Genomic DNA, 17,358 nt, shown 5'->3' with positions numbered 1-17,358 from the left:
GGTTCTGGTAAGAAGGGTAAAGAAACCAAGCTGGGGAGCTGGGTGTTGCTGGTAGGTTTCCTCCTAAGATGCTGAGGATGGTGGGTGGGGAGATAGGATGTTCCTCTGCCACCTCACCTGTTTCTCTCCTTTGATTCTAAAAGGAGCTGAGCGTGACCAGCTCAGATATGGAAGTTCACAGCCTCAGTTAGGGTGATTCTCACCATGTTTTGCTCTTTTTGTTCACAGTCCTTTGTCTCTCTCCACAGCTACCCTATTCGGGCAGAGGATGGATGGGGGACCCTGCAGTGCCGGGTGGAAGGGAACCACATAGGTTGGTGAAAAGGGAGAAAAAACCATGGATTTCTGTTATTTCTGCAACTTCAGAGGGCAGAAGGAGGGTGTCCATCACAAGTTCCTGCTCTGTCCCTGGTTAAAAACTTGGCTCAGGAATGAGTCTAGAAAAGCTGCTCTATGTCAAGACACAGTTCAACACAGCCACTGCTCTGATCCCCATCCTCTGAACAACCTTGGAGAAAATGAAGAGCAGGGCTGAATGAAACCATGGCAGAGATGATGTGAACATGGCTGGCAGCACATTTTGATTTGTGGTTTTTTAACCACAGTTTATTTTTTAATTTATTTTATTCCTCCTTAAATGTGATTGTCCTTTCCTTTTCCACTCTGTTTTCAGAGAGGAATAAATTGGGTGCCTATTTCTATTTGTGGTCTCTCTGGTAGCATGTTGGACCTCTGTCTTTTTTCCCTGCTTCCCAGCACTCTGAAGAAGCTTCTGGTTTCTTTCTGAGACTTTGAGCAGAAAGCTTTCTGCTTGGGAAAGATGTAACCTGAGTTAAAGCTATAAAATAGAAGTTGATATCCAAGTCTCATGTAGTCACAAAATTAATAGCCTGAGAGGAGATGTCTTTGGGTGTCTGGGGTAGCTCCAGAGGGTTGCTGGGGATAATGGGGGTCTTGAAGCAGGTCTACAAATTTCTAGCATGAAAAATGAGTCAGAAAGGATCCAGGGGGTCTAAGATGACACTAAACACTTGTACTTTGGGTAACTAAATCCTGACCCTGAGATTGAGCTTGCAGGTTCAGAAACAACTGTAGTTACCTCTGTTATAGTGTCTATCTATGAACTAATGCTCTAAGCTTCCTAAGCTGATATTTGGCTCAGCTCCTCCACACAGACTCTGCCAAAATCAATGCAGTTCTACAGTTGTAAGAAAAGTATAAGGAAGGGGAGAATCAGGCCCAGGACATCTGGACAAGGTTTTCTAGAATGCATTCTTCAGGGAGCCTTCTATGTTTCTGCCATAAACCACCCTACTTTTCTTTCCTCCAGGGTCCCACAATGTCAGCTTCTCAGTGTTTAACAAAGGAAAGTGAGTAAAATATTTTCCTTTCTTTTTTTTTCCTGTGATTGTTTTGGGAAACACAACTGAGTTTAAGTCTAGGATAAGCGCACGACATTTTTAACAGAATTTTGTGTTTCATCGTTTAGAAATGAGGTTTTGCTATCTTGGAAAGACTCCCATCAGGTTGAGAATGAAGAGGAAGATTGTTCCTCCCTTAAAAACTCATCTCTGCTTTGGGTTTTTTATACTTCAGCTTCAGTGCTCCAAACATGAAGTCATTTGTTAAGCCTCACTGAATAAAATCCTTTCAGTTTGTTGTTACCTCTTTATTCAAATGGGAAAGAATTTGGTCATAAAAGGAAGTGCAAATGGGTTTTAACTGCCAAAAGCAGACTTTACAATGAGACAGTACTTCCAATAAAGAGTTTCAGACATGAAATGAAGTCTCTTTAATCAGTGCCTCAACGAGCTGGTGGAAGGTGGTGTTGGTCCTTATAGAAATGTTCCAGAGTTCCTCTGGAGACTGTGTGTCCAGCTCTGGTAGAACAAGATCTATTTTAACTTAAAGGGCCAAGGATTTCTCAGGTATTTTCTCTCTCTTACAGGTCAGCAGTACACAAAGGTGCTTGGCTCATCAGTGCCAAACAGGAGCTTTTCTTGTATCAAACATATTCAGGTACTGCACTCATCCACTCCTCTGCCTGTACGGTCTTTAAACATTCTCAATGTTGTCTAAGGAAAGACCTTTTCCTGTTGTTTCTCCCATGGGTATATTCCTGTTGCATCCCCATTTTGGGTGTGCCACTTGCATGGTGTAGGCTTGGCTACAGAAAAAGCTGCAGCTGAAAAGTTTTGGGAAGATCAGATTTAGGTGGTAGGGCCGGGGGTGCTTCCATGGGCTGTGTACTACACCCCCAGTGGGTTTGTGTTCCTCTCAGGGATATGGATGGACTCTGTTTTGGACCACCAACCTGAAATAGGCAGAGAACACGGGATGGGGTTGCTTCATAGAATCATAGAATCCTAGAGGTTGGAAGGGACCTCGAAAGATCATCTAGTCCAACCCCCCCTGCCAGAGCAGGGCCCCCTAGAGTACATCGCCTAGGAACGTGTCCAGGTGGGTTTTGAATGTCTCCAGTGAAGGAGACTCCACAACCCCCCTGGGCAGCCTGTTCCAGGGCTCTGTCACCCTTACAGTAAAAAAATTTTTTCTGATATTCAACTTGAACCTCCTATGCTCCAATTTACACCCATTATCCCTTGTCCTATCACTGGTCACCACTGAGAAAAGCCTAACTCCATCTCCCTGACACTCACCCCTTACATATTTGAAAACATTGATGAGGTCACCTCTCAGTCTCCTTTTCTCCAAACTAAAGAGCCCCAGCTCCCTCAGCCTTTCCTCATAAGGGAGATGTTCCACTCCCTTAATCATCTCAGTAGCTCTGCGCTGGACTCTTTCAAGCACTTCCCTGTCCTTCTTGAACTGAGGGGCCCAGAACTGGACACAATACTCCAGGTGTGGCCTCACCAATGCAGAATAGAGGGGGAGGAGAACCTCTCTTGACCTACTAACCACACCCTTTCTAATGCACCCCAGGATGCCATTGGCCTTCTTGGCCACAAGGGCACATTGCTGGCTCATGGTCATCTTCTTGTCTACCAGGACCCCCAGGTCTCTTTCACCTACTTCATCACTGTTCTTTTTCCTGTCAGATCAGTTGAAAACTTTAGATGTTGCATCTAAAGAAACCTTCCCCCCCTTAAATCACACTCTCTTTGGTAAGGCTGGCATTTTCAGAAATGTAGACCTTAGGCATAAGATAGACCCCACATCAGCTGCAAGGAGGAGGTGGTGGTCAGCCACTCCCAAAATTGAGTTCTGAATAAATGGTGAATGATAGGCTACTGCATCATTAGCTTAAAAAAAAAAAAACCACAAAAAAACATTTAAGGTGCATTAACCTTAATAATCTGTATTTAGGAGACTGTTCTTGTCCTACAAGACAGCTGGGGGAGGACTTTCTGCATGGGTGTGTAGCAAGAGGACAGTGGTTTAAAACTTGTAGAGGTGAGATTTAGGTTAGACATTAGGAAAAAATTATTTCCTGTGAAGGTGCTGAGCTCCTGGCCCAGGTTGCCCATGGAAGTTGTGGCTGCCCCATCCCTGGCAGTGTCTCAGCCCAGGTTGGATGGGGCTTGGAGCACCCTGGGCTGTGGGAGGCATCCCTGCCCATGCAGGGGGTTGGAACTGGATGTTATTTAAAGTCCCTTCCAACCCAAACCAGTCTATGTTCAGTTCCCTTCCTTTGCCCCTGAAGCCTAAAGGACAAGTGGAAAGCTTGCTGACCTCTAAACCTAAATTGAGAAGTGAGTCAGATAAAAGGATTAAAACAGTTTTCATTCCACCTGCAAGCATTGCAGGATTTCTCCTGTCACATGGCCAAGTTATCCAGGTTGTTCATTCCTGGTGGAATCCCAGAGGCTACCAAAAACCCCCTGAAGTCTCAGGGAGATCCCGTGGTTCATTCCCAGGAGTCTGCTCAGGCTGGAAACAGCGGGAGGGCACTGCTGGCTCTGACAGAAACAGAGGTTGGGATTCACCTTCCCAGTGCTCATTTTCTGATTCCTCTTTTCATTCCTTCCTCTGTAGAAATAAAGTCTGTGTTCCCAACTGGGGGGAGTCTTGGAGGAGGAACTGATCTCATTGTCATGGGGGATTTCTTTGAGGACCCAGTGCAGGTCACTGCAGCAGGTAGGAGGAGAAATGTGTTAAATGAGTTTCCTTTTTTCCTTTTTTTCTTTTTTTTCCCTTTTCCCTTTTTTTCCCTTTTCCCTTTTTTTCCCTTTTCTTCCCTTTTTTCCCTTTTTTTCCCTTTTTTCCCCTTTTTTTCCCTTTTTTTCCCTTTTTTTCCCTTTTTTTCACCTTTTCCCCCCCTTTCCCCCCCTTTTCCCCCCCTTTTCCCCCCTTTTCCCCCCTTTCCCCCCCTTTCCCCCCCTTTTCCCCCCTTTTCCCCCCTTTTCCCCCCTTTTCCCCCCTTTTCCCCCCCTTCTCCCCCCCTTCTCCCCCCCTTCTCCCCCCCTTCTCCCCCCCTTCTCCCCCCCTTCTCCCCCCCTTCTCTCCCCTTTTCCCCCCCCTTTTCCCCCCCCTTTTCCCCCCCCTTTTCCCCCCCCTTTTCCCCCCCCTTTTCCCCCCCCCTTTCCCTCCCCCTTTCCCTCCCCCTTTCCCTCCCCCTTTCCCTCCCCCTTTCCCCCCCCCTTCCCCCCCCTTTCTCCCCCCCTTTCCCCCTCCCTTTCCCCCCCCCTTTCCCCCCTTCTTTTCTCCCCTTCTTTTTTTCCCCCTTTTTTTCCCCCTTTTTTTTTTTCTTTTCCCTTTTTTTTTTTTCTTTTTATTTTTACTTTTTTATTTTTTCCTTCTCCCCACCGTGGTCGTGCCTCTGACCACAAAACCCAACTTTTTTTTTTTTTTTTTTTTTTTTTTTTTATGGACACCAGTGCAGGACTTTTAGGACTCACCCTCAGGGTGTTCCAGTTATTCTGACCGTGGGCATGGACATTTTACTTGCTTGATAGGACAAGCCCAGGTCTTCCACTTGCAGAAACAAGATGAGTTGATGCTGCAGCTCAGCTGTTTTTTTTCCAGTCTCACACAGGACCTTTCTCTCCTCTCCCTCCTGCCAGGTGTCCCCTGTAAAGTCAAGCACATCTCTCCCCAGGAAATCAGATGCACCACAGATGCTGTTGGCAAGGGCAGGAGGCTTGGTGCTCCCCAACCAGGTGTGGTACTCAAATAACTGAGGGTCAAAACAAGCAAAACCACGTGGAAATGGAGGACAGAAATCCTTTGGTGATTTCTCTCTTTGTGCATTTCCAGCCACACAAGGGCTTTCCAAACCAGGGCTTTCCAAAATGCTTCTTCCACATCAAACCAGTTTCTTCTAGGTTTGGTAGGGAGGAGGCCACAATAATGGTCAGAGGGCTGGAGCACTTCTGCTGTGGGGAAAATCTGAGGGAGCTGGGGTTGTTCTGCAGGGAGAGACCTCAGAGAACCTTTCAGTGCTTGGAAGGGGCTATAAAAAAGATGAACACAGACTTTTTAGCAGATCATGGAGCTGTAGGACAAGGAGTAATGGTTTTCAACTACAAGAAGGGACATTTAGATTCCATATAATGAAGTTTGGATTTTTTTTTTTTTTGTTTAGTTTTTTGGGTTTTTTTTCACAATGATTGTGAGACATTGGCACAGATTGTCCAGAGAGGTGGTGGATGCCCCATTCCTAGAAACCTATCAGGTCAGGTTGGGTGAGGCTCTGAGCAGCCTGATCTACTTGAAGATGTCCCTGCTGACTGCAGGGGGGTTGGACAAGATGCCCTTTACGTGTCCCTTTCCAACCCAAACCATTCCATAATTTTACAGCAAAGAAAAACAAGTTGGAGAGCTCAGCCCACCAGTTACAGATGGATGGTGGTGAGAGGAAGGTCAGCATGGTGTGTAGTGCTGTGGGAAATGAGAGGAAAAAAAGTATGGATAATATTTAGAGGAAGGACAGCTGAACTGGAGCTTCTGGGGATACTGCTTGAGGGGAATCATTGCAGGAGGAAATTATTATGCATAAAATGAGTCTTAGCTCATTTTGACTGTGGGTCATCTCACTACCTTCCCCTGCAAGAGCAGAGATGTGAGCTTGCTTGGGTGATCTCTGCAGATATTTCTTCTGCCTGGTGAAGGGTTTCAAGGTAGAACAAGTTCCTGTGTTCTGCCCTGGACTCCAAAAAAGCCCCACAAACAGAGCCAATTTATTATTATAATTTTATAATTTTCTGTTCTGGACTGTCTCCTTACAGCACTGATTCCAGCAGGTGCTCTGAGATTTTTGTTGGCTGCTCCTGAGAACTCTTTCATTTGAACTTTGTAGGAAACAGAGGGCTTCTCTTTGAAGTCTGGGATGATGCCTCTGATCTGACAGAAGCAGGTCCTGGTTATAGATGGGAGTTTGTACCTAATGCCAGCTCCTCAGTAAGACTTCTGACTGGAGAAAAGAAGTCCTTCAGGTACTCAATGATCTTGAGATGAAGCCATGGCAATCACCTTTAGCAGTCTGAGATGCAGCAATAACACCTGACAGCTCTTCATGGCAAAGCCTTGTTCCAAAACTCCTATAAATCAAAGCAAACCCTCTGCTCCAAGGCCCTTTTGAACCTCAGAGTATGCAGTGAACAAGTGTTATTTTTCTTCCTTTTCCTCCTCTACCTGGCCTAAATGTGCTGAAATGTCACCTAAGAAATTGCTGCAGAGGTAGAAGGAGCCTGCAGTTAGAGGTTGGTTTGGACCTCTGGCCAGATGTGGAGGGCCAGACCCTCAGGTGATGTTGGCAGCTGGAATGCAAATGGAATTGATGGAAATATAGATTAAGCTGTGACAACACCTTAAATATTGTTGGTGCCCATTGCCTCTTCAGACACACCCTTGAAAAGCTGTGCTATACAAGATTGTTTAAATTTTTCTCTCTCTTTTTGCTGATTTTCTTCTCATTTGATCTTGAGCCTTTTCCTGCCTGTGCCAGGGTTAAGACTTTGCTTGAGAAGAAATGCACATAAAATGGACCAGCAACAAACCCACACTTATTTTCATGGAGTTGTTTGTGCTTTTTTTTTCCTTTTGGAAAACAGCATAAACCACATTTGATGTGAAAATTGTTGATTTTGATGCTCCATCACTTTAAAAATCTCTGATTTTTTTTCATTATAACTTGCTCTCACAGTCTTTCCCTGTTAGTGTGGATGTGGAGGTGGGGTATGGGGTTGTTTTAGGTTGTTTTTTTTTTTTTAAATTCACTTTTCTTTTTGTTATGGATCTTCTGCTTAGCTCCAGGCTTCGTGGGTTTTTTGTGGCTCCTCAGACCAACAATTACACCTTCTGGATTCAGGCAGATGGTCCCACAACTCTCTACTTAAGTTTGTCCCAAGATCCAGAACACAAGGTATTACTCCTGGCAGATGAGATTGGGATAGGAAATGGTTTTACTTAAGGTCACAACAAATTTTTCCAGTGTGAATTAGTTTCCTGGCCAATATTATGAGTCTGCTGCAAAGTGAAAGCTGTATGATTATATTTGATGTTTTACATTTGGTCCTGTCAGCTTTTCAGTTCAGAAAAAATTCACTCCTCCAGCCAGAGTCTTTGAATGCCTTTTCCAGAAGAACTTTGTAATTTCAGCACATCACCATCACTAACAATCTGTGCAAGGGGAACCAGAGGCTTGGTGACTGATTTCCTCAATTTATCTCCTTTTTTCCTGTTGAAATTTTGCCATCTCAAAACATCAGTCCTTCCCTTTTTAAAGCTGAGAGGATGCTATAAATGAAGGAGAGATATTTCTCTGGGCTATATTTAAGCCTACAAAGAGCACAGGGCTAGAAGAAATATAAAGGACTTCTTATCTATTAAAAATAGTAGCATTACAGGTTTTTCTTATGGTAATAGAAGGCTGTAGACATTGTTTGTTCTGTTGTATTTGGAGGATATGAGATGCAGAACTGAAGCCATCCATGAAAAGTTGCATAGGGAACTGGTTTTTAGGGCTAGAATTATCTTCTCTCCATCTACCAACAGAATGACAGTGGTGATCTTAGAGGCCTTTTCCAGCTGTGAAAATTCTGTGATTCTTTATGGTGGTATTAGGGCTTAAGAATTACCTTCTTTATGGGATTGAGCCCTAAGCCAAAGCTCTTTGAGATGCTGATGGCTTTTTCCTGTGTAATAGGAATAAACGTGTCTACTCTCAACATAATGCTGTAGCTATAAACAATTTTTATTTTTTTTTTTTTTAAACTGTGATATTGAAGGAAGTGTCTTTGGGGGCTGGAGAAATATCTCTAACAGATTAATTGGGGTGGTCTGGCCACAGGTGAAAATTGCTTCTCTCCCTGCTGGCAATTCGGAGTGGTCTGAGAACTGGGTGAAGAACTGGAGTGAGGGTTGGCAGCCAAAATCCCAGAAATTGGAGCTAACTGCTGGTGAAATGTACTACCTGGAAGCTCTGCATCATGGAAAAACACCCAGCAATGGGATGAGGGTTGGAGTCCAGATACATAACACGTGGCTGAACCCCCAGGTGGTGAACACCTACTACATTGAGAGACATGAAATTCGGGCCCAGGCTTTGCATCTTCCAGAAGTGCAGGTGAGTGTTGGCTGCTGGATTCTGGGAGCTGGAGGAGCCTTGATTCAGGTGGCAGGGATGGCAGAAAATCCTAATTGTAAACCTGCTAGACATAAAAGGGGGTTCTCACCTTGGTTTTAAGCTGCTGAGACAGATGATGAGAACAGCATCATGAGCTGAAGGTCTTCATGGCTTTAATACAAATAGGTGGGCACACCTAAACCCTATGGTTTCATTATAATCTGCTCATATTTATAGTGTAAATAATGCTGACTCCCCTCAGGTTTCATCTCACCTCATTAACTCATAATAATTAAAACATGTTTGGGAGAGTTTTTATTTTCCCTCCTTAGCAACAGCGAGCTGTGGGCTATCTGGCCAGCACCTGTGTGGCAGTCAGATGAGAGAAATTTTCATCTTGATGAAGTGTTATGGAAAGAGGGAACATTTTCCTGGTGGTTAAACCCCACAGCTGCAGGTCAAGAGTTTTAGAGACTATTTGTGGCTATTGGGGTGTCTGCACGGGTCAAGTGTCCCTTGTGCTCCCATTAATCTAAGAACAGGAGATACCAGGTTTGAAGTCTCTGCTTCTCACCCAGTTTGTCTCTGTTTTCAGTTACCTACTTGCTCCTTTTTTACTTGCCAGATGCTGAATGTGTCTGGCACAGGGTATTTCAGTATCTCCTGGAGTGATGCCTCACGCAGAATGATCCCCACAAACGCTACAGCTCACCAGGTAGGTGCCATTAAACACAGCCCCAAAGTCTTCTACTGGGATGTAACTGGTGGCTTCTGGTACTTGACAGCAGTCAAGAATTTGGGCCAGAACCTGAGATAAATTTTACATGATGTTAGGGTGTTTTCTGTGACTGGGAGTGTACCACAGCATCTGCTCTTGGCCTATAATGTCTGCAATGAATATGTGGTACCTTCTGAACCAGACCCTTGGACTTCTCTAAGACCAGATGTGTAGCTCGTGCCTCTTGCTTCAGGCAGGAGCTCTGATTTGGCTTCTTCAGAATTCCTATAGCCTCTTGATGTGCTGGTAGTTGGTCACTGTTAAGACAACCCTGGGTGATGAGAGTCAGTAGACATCTTCTCAACACTGCTGGTGGAGCCTGGAGGGGCACAGAGATGTCCAGGCTGTGATATAACTCGTGTAAGAAATCTGTACCTTTCTGAGGAGACTTCTGGGCACCTAAAGGATGTCTCCTATCCCTGGTATCATACATTGGAAGCTTACACTCTATGTTGAGCTGAATTTTATTCCAACCCATTTGGTTTCCTGCTCCTTCAGAGCTGCCTTGCCACCGGTCCCTAGCTGATAAAAAATGTAGTGATGAGGTGTGTGTCAAAGCTTTCTGCTGAAATGATTCAGACACTGTTGTACTGTGACTGCTTTCCACTTTCTTATTTTTTTAAAGGTGCAAAAAGTGATAGAAGAACTTCTTTCCATAGGATGTGAAACTGAGCCAACTTCTGCTAAAATCCTTTTTCGTGATGGCTTTGAGAAAGAAGGTAGGGATCTTCCCTGGCAAAGAGCAGTATTTACTGTGGGGGTTGATGTCCTTTTATTAAATAAATGAATTTTAAACTTTTAATGATAGTAAATTTACACTTTTAATATATTTAAGTACATATATTTATGTTGATTATTTGAATATATTTGGATGGGGGAGCTTTTGGAACCAATATTAAACCCAACATGATCAATAGAATAATGAGAGATTCCTTCTGTAATATGTTGTACAAGTCAGTCATATTGTAACACACTTATCAAACCAGGTGATATGTTCTGGTTTTTAGAAATATTAGGAGTAGAGACAAAAAAATACAAACTCTGTGGCATTGGGATATTGGTGATTCAATATGTCCTCTGGAGAAGCAGTTTTGGTATAACCAACAGCTACACCTCAGGCTGTGGAACTGCCTGATTCTGAGTCTAAAGATCAGTCTAAAGATCAATCTAAAGATTGTTTCAAATGTTTCTTGACGGCTTTTTTTTTTTTTTTTTTTTTTTTCCCCATAAGATGCTGCTATTAACTTACTTTTGCTCATTATTTATTTCTCTTACTGGAAGAAAAGGTGAACTGTCAATATGCAGTATGCAGTGAACAGAAAAAAAATGTTTTATGTTCTAGGAAGAGAAGAAATCCCAGCAGTTTTTCAGCAGCATTGTTGATTGATCAATGGAACAAACATCTCCCAGGGGAAGGTGGATTCACTGTTGCTTTATACATCAATTCCCTGCTTTGCCTGTGTTTTTTTTTTTTTTTCTGGAAGGGAGGGTGGATTTGTTTAAACATATGGTTAAAGAAAGTGTTATTTGCCATGAAACTCTGTGGTCAGAAAAGCAACCTCTTTTCTGACCTTCCTCCTCTCTTTCAGCACCCTTAAGCTGGGGAGCAATTGTTCTGCAGATCTCCACCATATAACTGAGCAGAATGCTTAAGAACAGGACTAATAAATTCTGGATATCCATTTCCTGTATTTTCATGAATCCTTATTTTCATGTCTTCTCAATAATTTTCAAGCCTCTCTGGTTTTTTTTTTTTCTTATCTCTGTCAGATATGAAGGATGTCATCACCACAGGACAGATTGTCAGTGGCACTGAGCCTTTCTGTGGGAGGTTCAGTCTTCACAGACCAAGCCACCTGGTGAAAACTTCCCCATCAACTCTCCCAAGATATTCTCTTACTGAATACACCCATGTAAGTGGTTGCTCTGGATGAGTAGGTTGTGCTGGGGAAGGAATAATCAGGTGTAAAATCATCTTCCCCCAGATCCACAAAGGATCATGGTTTTGGACTATGCTTGTGGACAGAGAAGAGTGCATTTTATTGAATGGGTGGCTGCTTTGAGATGCCTGAGTTGGAGATATGGTTTGATGCATCTGGCTGCTATCTGCTCCTGGGGATGTAACCTTTGCTAAGAGAAAAAATGGGATAATGCTGGGATAAGATGGAAGATGCAGGGGTGACCACTTAGACAAAAGAAAAAAGCCCTGTTATTTGGGGATGCACTTTTCCCCCACTTTTATGCCCATCTCTACATCTAATTCTAATAGGATTAAGTTTTGGTTTCAGCTCTGTCACCCTTTATTGCCACCTGGGGAGAAGCAAATGGTTGGGGGTTGAAAGGAAGAAGGCAGGAGGGAAAGACTCATCCCCAAAGCTTCCTGCAATCCTTCCAGACTCCTTCCTGTTCCCCTTCTCAAAACTCTTCCTGTTCTATTTCTCCACCTGACACCCATCCCAAACCTTTTACCCTGCAAACCAAACCAGCTCCTCCAGCCTCCTTTCCTCCCTCCCAAGTACTTGAAATCACCATAGGTACTACCCAGCTATTTTTTACCCCAAAATGCCATGAAGCCTGGGGTTAGCTTCAGGCTATGTGGTGGCAAAGATGTCACCTGGATGCCATTTACTTACTTCCTAAGGTGCTACTCAAGGCAATTTAACCTTAAGTGGTGGGCTTCATGGCTGATGGTGAACAAAATGCTTCCCAGCTAATGTTAAACTGGAATGAAAATAGAATTTAAGGTTTTCTGTAAATTGTACATATAAATTACTGTGGTTTGATCTGTGAAAATTTTTATTTTCCCTGTTTTTGCAGGTTTGTTTTGCACATAAAGGCCACCTGAGCAATAGCTTTCATATCTCCATGTCCTACACCAATGTCTCTTCATGTTCAGTGAAGAGGAACCTCATCTGCCTGTGGTCTTTCAATGAAACTGACTCTAAAAGGTACCCAGACACTTCTAGTTACCAGAAATTACACTTTCCATAAGTCAGAAGGTGAATTAGCAAAACTGAGAGACTTTTATTTGTGTAGGAAAGGAGTAGTCATCTGGGATAAGCTGACACATGTTCTGTCCCTGCACAGACATTCCTGGAATGTATTTCAATTTTTTTTTTAAATTTTTTTTTTTTAATTTTTTTTTTTTTAGGATTTACAGAGTAAATTGGCATGTTTATTCTTGAATGTGCTCTCACCTTAGTAATGCACAGATGGAGAGTTTGTTCTGTTTCTGGTAAACACACCAGAATGTATAGGAGGACATTGATTTCCCAGTTTCTGTGGTGACAGTGAGTGGTTTTGATGCACTAAGATGATTTGTTTTTTGCTTTTCCTCTGGAAACTCATGAGATCATTGGGACACAAAATTTTGGAAACCAGTGTTTGATTTGGGGATTTTTGTTTGTTTTGGGGAGGCTTGGACAATCATCTGCCATTCCCAAGGATTCTGAACTCTGGATTGACCCCTGTTGAGGTCACTGATGCTATTGGAGGGTTTTGCCCCAAAATAGAGCAGTGATAGTCATTCCCACATCCAACACTTTTGATGCAGAGGAGGACATCTAGGCAGAGATCTTCAGCTTTGTTTTTCACCAAGAGGAACCCACCAGAAACTTGTAGAAAGTGACCACAAACCACTAAGCAAGTGTCTTGTGTCTGAGTGAGTAACAATAATAAGAACAGCAGAACCTGATATTACCTGGAAGCTTCACAAAGCACCTCAAAAGTTGGTTATTGCCTGTCAGGGTTTAACACTGGCCTGGCAGTTAAACCAAATAACAGATGCTCTCTATTAATCTCTCTCTCCTCCCTGATAGAGAAAGGAAAGAGAATAAGGGAGAGAGACTGATGGGTTGGAAACTAAACTACACAGCTTTAATGGAACAGTAATGATAAATAGGAAAAATTACTGAATCTATACAAATATACAGGAAAATTAGTACCATGTCCCTTCCCCCCTCTTTCCCCCAATAACTCTCACGTCACCACCGAGGCTGCAGGGCAGCCCTGGGAAAGTCCAGGCTGGAATCCTGGGGTCAGCAGCAGTTGGGAGCTGGAGGCAGCAACACACAGATTCAGGCTGGCATGGATCAGGAGCACAGGCAGAGGAAGGGATGGAATCCTCCCAGGATGCCAAAGGAAACAGGGAACGGGTGAAGGAAGGGAAGCAGGAAATGCAGGAAGGGCAGGAAGCCAGCAGCTGGAAGCTCTTATGATCTCTCATATTTATACTGAGCATGAGATGTATGGGATGGAATACTTTGTTTGGTCAGTTCTGGCATCTATCTTGTCCATTCCTCCCCAAAGGAGGCTGCAGGTGGGACCTCTTTACTCCTTCCAGAGGGCAAAATGTTGCTCAGAGCTGAGCAGTTCCTTGGTTCTGCAGCCCATTCTCCAGCTGTAACTATAACCATGGAGTGGGATCAGTCCCAGCAGCAGCCACTGCCTGAGAAACTTGCTGTTCATTTCAGCAAGTGCAGCTCCTGACAAGAGACTGAGCTGGAAGCAAAAGTACAAGACAGAAAATCACCTTTTTCCTGGCCCCAACCAGGTCACTGCCACTACCTCATGACAAAAAAGACCTTGCACAATCTTGGTGTCTTCCAGCTGGACATTTACTTGCACTGACCTCTGGAAAGGGTGTGGGAATCTCTCCGTGCTTCTCCAGGACCTCCCTGCCAACTCCCCAGTGTTTGTGCATCAGATTGAGTTGCTGAGCCCTGGGCTGCATAAGAAAACATCTGGGTCATTTTACCTTGATGAAGTCATCATTGCAGACAGAGCTGTGACTGGTAAGGGAATCTGTCTTTTCATTTTTTTGTTGATGGTTACCATCTTTCCAGGATGCTCCATTAAAATCTTTAATGGTTAGAGGGGAAAGGTATTTCCCAGTGGGCACAAAAATACTTTTGTTTTCTTGAGTTTATATTATTTGTGTGGAAAAAATCAAGAAGGAACTGCCAAACTTCAATATTCTTGGTTTATTTAAAAATATGTTTCTACAAATGTAATTATTGAATATTCTTGCCAGATTACTCTTGCTATGAATATTTTTGAATAGTCAGACAAAACCAAAGCCCAAGCAGATGTTTCCAGCTATAAAATGAAATTAACCTAGGCCTAGTGACAGCTGCTCTCCTTACTTTAATGAATCTTATGTTAATTTTCTTCCAGTTTTGCAGAAGCATCCCAAACCCCCTCATCCAGGTGGGAGAATAGTTGAAGCCATATCTGTGGTGGGGTCTCCTTCCACTTACAACGTGTCCTGGATAGTGTCTGGCTGTGGAGCAAGTCTCCCCCTTCTCTCTCCAAGGTAGGGACAGTGAGTAGATCATCTCAACCCCATGTAAAACCTTGAGTAGTTACTCCTGATGTGTCTGGAGATGGTTTTTGTCTAAGGCAGATCATGAGCAGCAGTGAGGGATGTGAGTGCAGCTTGGCAACCCCTGTGCTTTCATTGGGGTCTTCTTCTCTAGGCATCTTCAAAATGTTCAGACTACTGGATCCTGCTCAGATGTCTGTGTTTAGTTGATGGACTGCTTTTCCATCCAGAAAGATTAAAGAAGCTGAAGCTGTTTAGCTTATAAAAAGTAGAGATGGATTGATCCAGAAGTGCTTGGCACTGATGGGCCTCAGCATCACAGGGGGGAAGATGCAAGAGGAACCAGGGTGTGATTTCTGAAAAAAATGCTTTAAAAATGAGTGGACTGGTCAGTGTCAGGGGGTATCTCCAAACCAAACCTGTCTCTTTCTCTTAACTATGCACTTGATGTGATTTAATTTGGTTCTCCAGGGTTGGGACAGGAACCTCAGCCAAAATCTCATGTGCTGGATGTATGGTTCAGGAGTTCCTTGATTTTGTAACCTCGAGATTTGCTCTATGGACCACACGGCTGAGCTTTGAATCTTCAGCTGTTAAAGAGACATTTAACCACACGGTGGCATCCTTATACCACAGAGTTTCTTTTTTTCCTCTGAAAAAGGATAACTTGAGTAGCAAGGGACAATACATTTTAAGTTTTTAGAAACTGGGCTTTTAGTGAACTCGAATATAAAATATCACTGTAGTTCAGGGATTTTGGTGGACTCAAGGAGACTACAAGATGACATAGGAAAGCTTTTTTCCTTTATATTGCAGCTGCTGTCCAGGCTGCATTGTGTTGGATTTCTAAAACCACCAGTCTTTGGTTGGGTCTAGGTTGTGCTTGGTGCTTCATGAACTGTTTCTTCTATTATAATTAAAAAGCAACAGTGCTTTTCCATTGTTTTCTGTTGTGTGCATTGCCCAGATGATGTAGGTATAAGCTGGGAATATCCAGTTCCTGAACATCCTCTTCTTGGGGCCAAGAATGTTAAGGGATAGGTTCAAGAATAGGATTTGTGGGTGACGTGGGGTGTGAGGAGTTGGGGGTCTTGACTGCTAAAGCTTCATGTCGACCTTCTCTGTCCCCCAGAGGTGCTTTGCTTGGGGAAGGCTCTGAGGAGATGGGATACCTCTATGTCTCCACGGAGGATGTGGGAGTCAGCCTCACCGTTCAGAGGCTGCAAAAATCATCCCCACCCATTGGAGGGACCTTCCGAATCCACTTGGCGAGTAAGGTGATATCAGGTAAGAGAAAATGCAAGTAGAGGTCCTGGCTGTCTTTTGCAGGAAGCCAAGTAAAGAAGATACAATACTGAATATTGTATCTTTGAAATACTCAAGGTAGAGGCTGGTAAGTTAAACCTCCTGGGATAGTTGTTAGGTCTTTGTGTTTGATGCCCTTCAAGCCAGGAGTTAAGGGCTGTAGGCAGGACAGTGTTTCCAGATGTGTGGGGTTGTTCCAAAATGGATACAACCACTATGAAATAATTGTTAAAGGGCTTTGAATCAGATCCTGAATTGACATTTTTACATCTGCAGGTTTCATGCTGCTGATGTTTCTCCAGCACATGTGCTTCTGGTCTTCTTGTATGACAGGACTTCTGAGGTTAACAAATTAACAAATTAATTATCTTCTAGGATTACCAGAAATTATTTTTCAGATATCACAAAAGCTTTTGTGCATGGAATTGCCTGGCTTGAATTAGTCATCTTCTAGATGTGCTGGATTTTCTGGTGTTTGGCTTAAAGAAGCTCAAAATGAAACCGAGCAGGTTAATAATATGAGCAAAGACTGAAGAAGTGGTGACTGACTTATGAAGTCAAATAATAAAAAAGAAAGATGTAGCATGAGCTTATTTGTAAAATAACCCTTTTCTTCTTGTTGTCATTTAAGATTTTCCTAGAATGGCTGAAGGTTTTTGTCTTAGTAGTGCCCTGCTTTGAACATAACATTTAAAAAATGTGCCCCACTCCTCTTGCCCTGTTTCCAGGTCTTGTGTTTTCTCCTCTTTCTTATGAACCAGTGTAGAGAGATTTACTGTATCTGCAGCTTTGAATGGCTACAGGTATTTATGTCAAAAGAAACAAAACATCATTTGCATTTATTTGGCCTTGAACTCTACAATATCTTCTTGAGAGGCTGACATCCCCCCTGTGCCTCTCATCTGGGACGTTTCTGACTATTTTATTTTGAAGGAACATAACTTGCATACTGACATTTCATGTATCTCCACAATGCAGGCTTCATGTAATGAAAAGATTTTTGATGGAGAGATGTTTCTAAGTTTTCTGAGCTACTAAACAGTGCAGATCTTTTGGTATTTGGGACCCAGTAATTTTTCCTCTGCTACTTTTTGGCACCTACAGATGTCTGAACCACAGCAGCCTCACATTAAAAATGAAGTCTTTTTTTCCTAAGCAGCAGGTAGTTGTGCTGCCCTAGGCATGAGGATATCCACTTCTTTTCTGATGTCTTTTTGCAGATATTTCAGTGCACATCTCCTCCCAACACCTCCACAAGCTTTTGCAAGACAACGTAGATGACTCCACAGCCCCATACTTCAACACCAGTGACTTCATTGTGACCAGAGACTCAGACTCTTGCTATGAAAGAATCTGGACACTGACTTGGAAAACAAAAACTGGGGACTTCCCCAATGTTATCAATGTACAGTAATTTCTCTTACT

At 43.3% G+C, this 17,358-nt stretch overlaps 1 protein-coding gene across 1 annotated transcript in view; it reads left to right on the top strand.

The window, feature by feature from the left end:
- Window positions 1-17,358, top strand: part of PKHD1 (PKHD1 ciliary IPT domain containing fibrocystin/polyductin) — a 265,495-nt gene that overhangs the window by 15,439 nt on the left and 232,698 nt on the right. Inside the window, exons 9-24 of the mRNA XM_071742174.1 lie at window positions 249-313; window positions 1,331-1,370; window positions 1,949-2,019; window positions 3,997-4,098; window positions 5,025-5,120; window positions 6,260-6,395; window positions 7,210-7,324; window positions 8,252-8,527; window positions 9,153-9,242; window positions 9,931-10,024; window positions 11,076-11,218; window positions 12,123-12,253; window positions 13,914-14,098; window positions 14,481-14,619; window positions 15,761-15,915; window positions 17,154-17,338. Of these exons, the coding sequence (XP_071598275.1) occupies window positions 249-313; window positions 1,331-1,370; window positions 1,949-2,019; window positions 3,997-4,098; window positions 5,025-5,120; window positions 6,260-6,395; window positions 7,210-7,324; window positions 8,252-8,527; window positions 9,153-9,242; window positions 9,931-10,024; window positions 11,076-11,218; window positions 12,123-12,253; window positions 13,914-14,098; window positions 14,481-14,619; window positions 15,761-15,915; window positions 17,154-17,338 (2,023 nt within the window). The remainder of the gene's footprint in view (window positions 1-248; window positions 314-1,330; window positions 1,371-1,948; window positions 2,020-3,996; window positions 4,099-5,024; window positions 5,121-6,259; window positions 6,396-7,209; window positions 7,325-8,251; window positions 8,528-9,152; window positions 9,243-9,930; window positions 10,025-11,075; window positions 11,219-12,122; window positions 12,254-13,913; window positions 14,099-14,480; window positions 14,620-15,760; window positions 15,916-17,153; window positions 17,339-17,358) is intronic.

Source organism: Heliangelus exortis, chromosome 3, assembly GCF_036169615.1.
Source record: "Heliangelus exortis chromosome 3, bHelExo1.hap1, whole genome shotgun sequence".
In the NCBI taxonomy this organism is placed as follows: domain Eukaryota; kingdom Metazoa; phylum Chordata; class Aves; order Apodiformes; family Trochilidae; genus Heliangelus; species Heliangelus exortis.
Note: the sequence above shows the minus strand (reverse complement) of the source record. Positions and strands in the feature narration are given on the sequence as shown.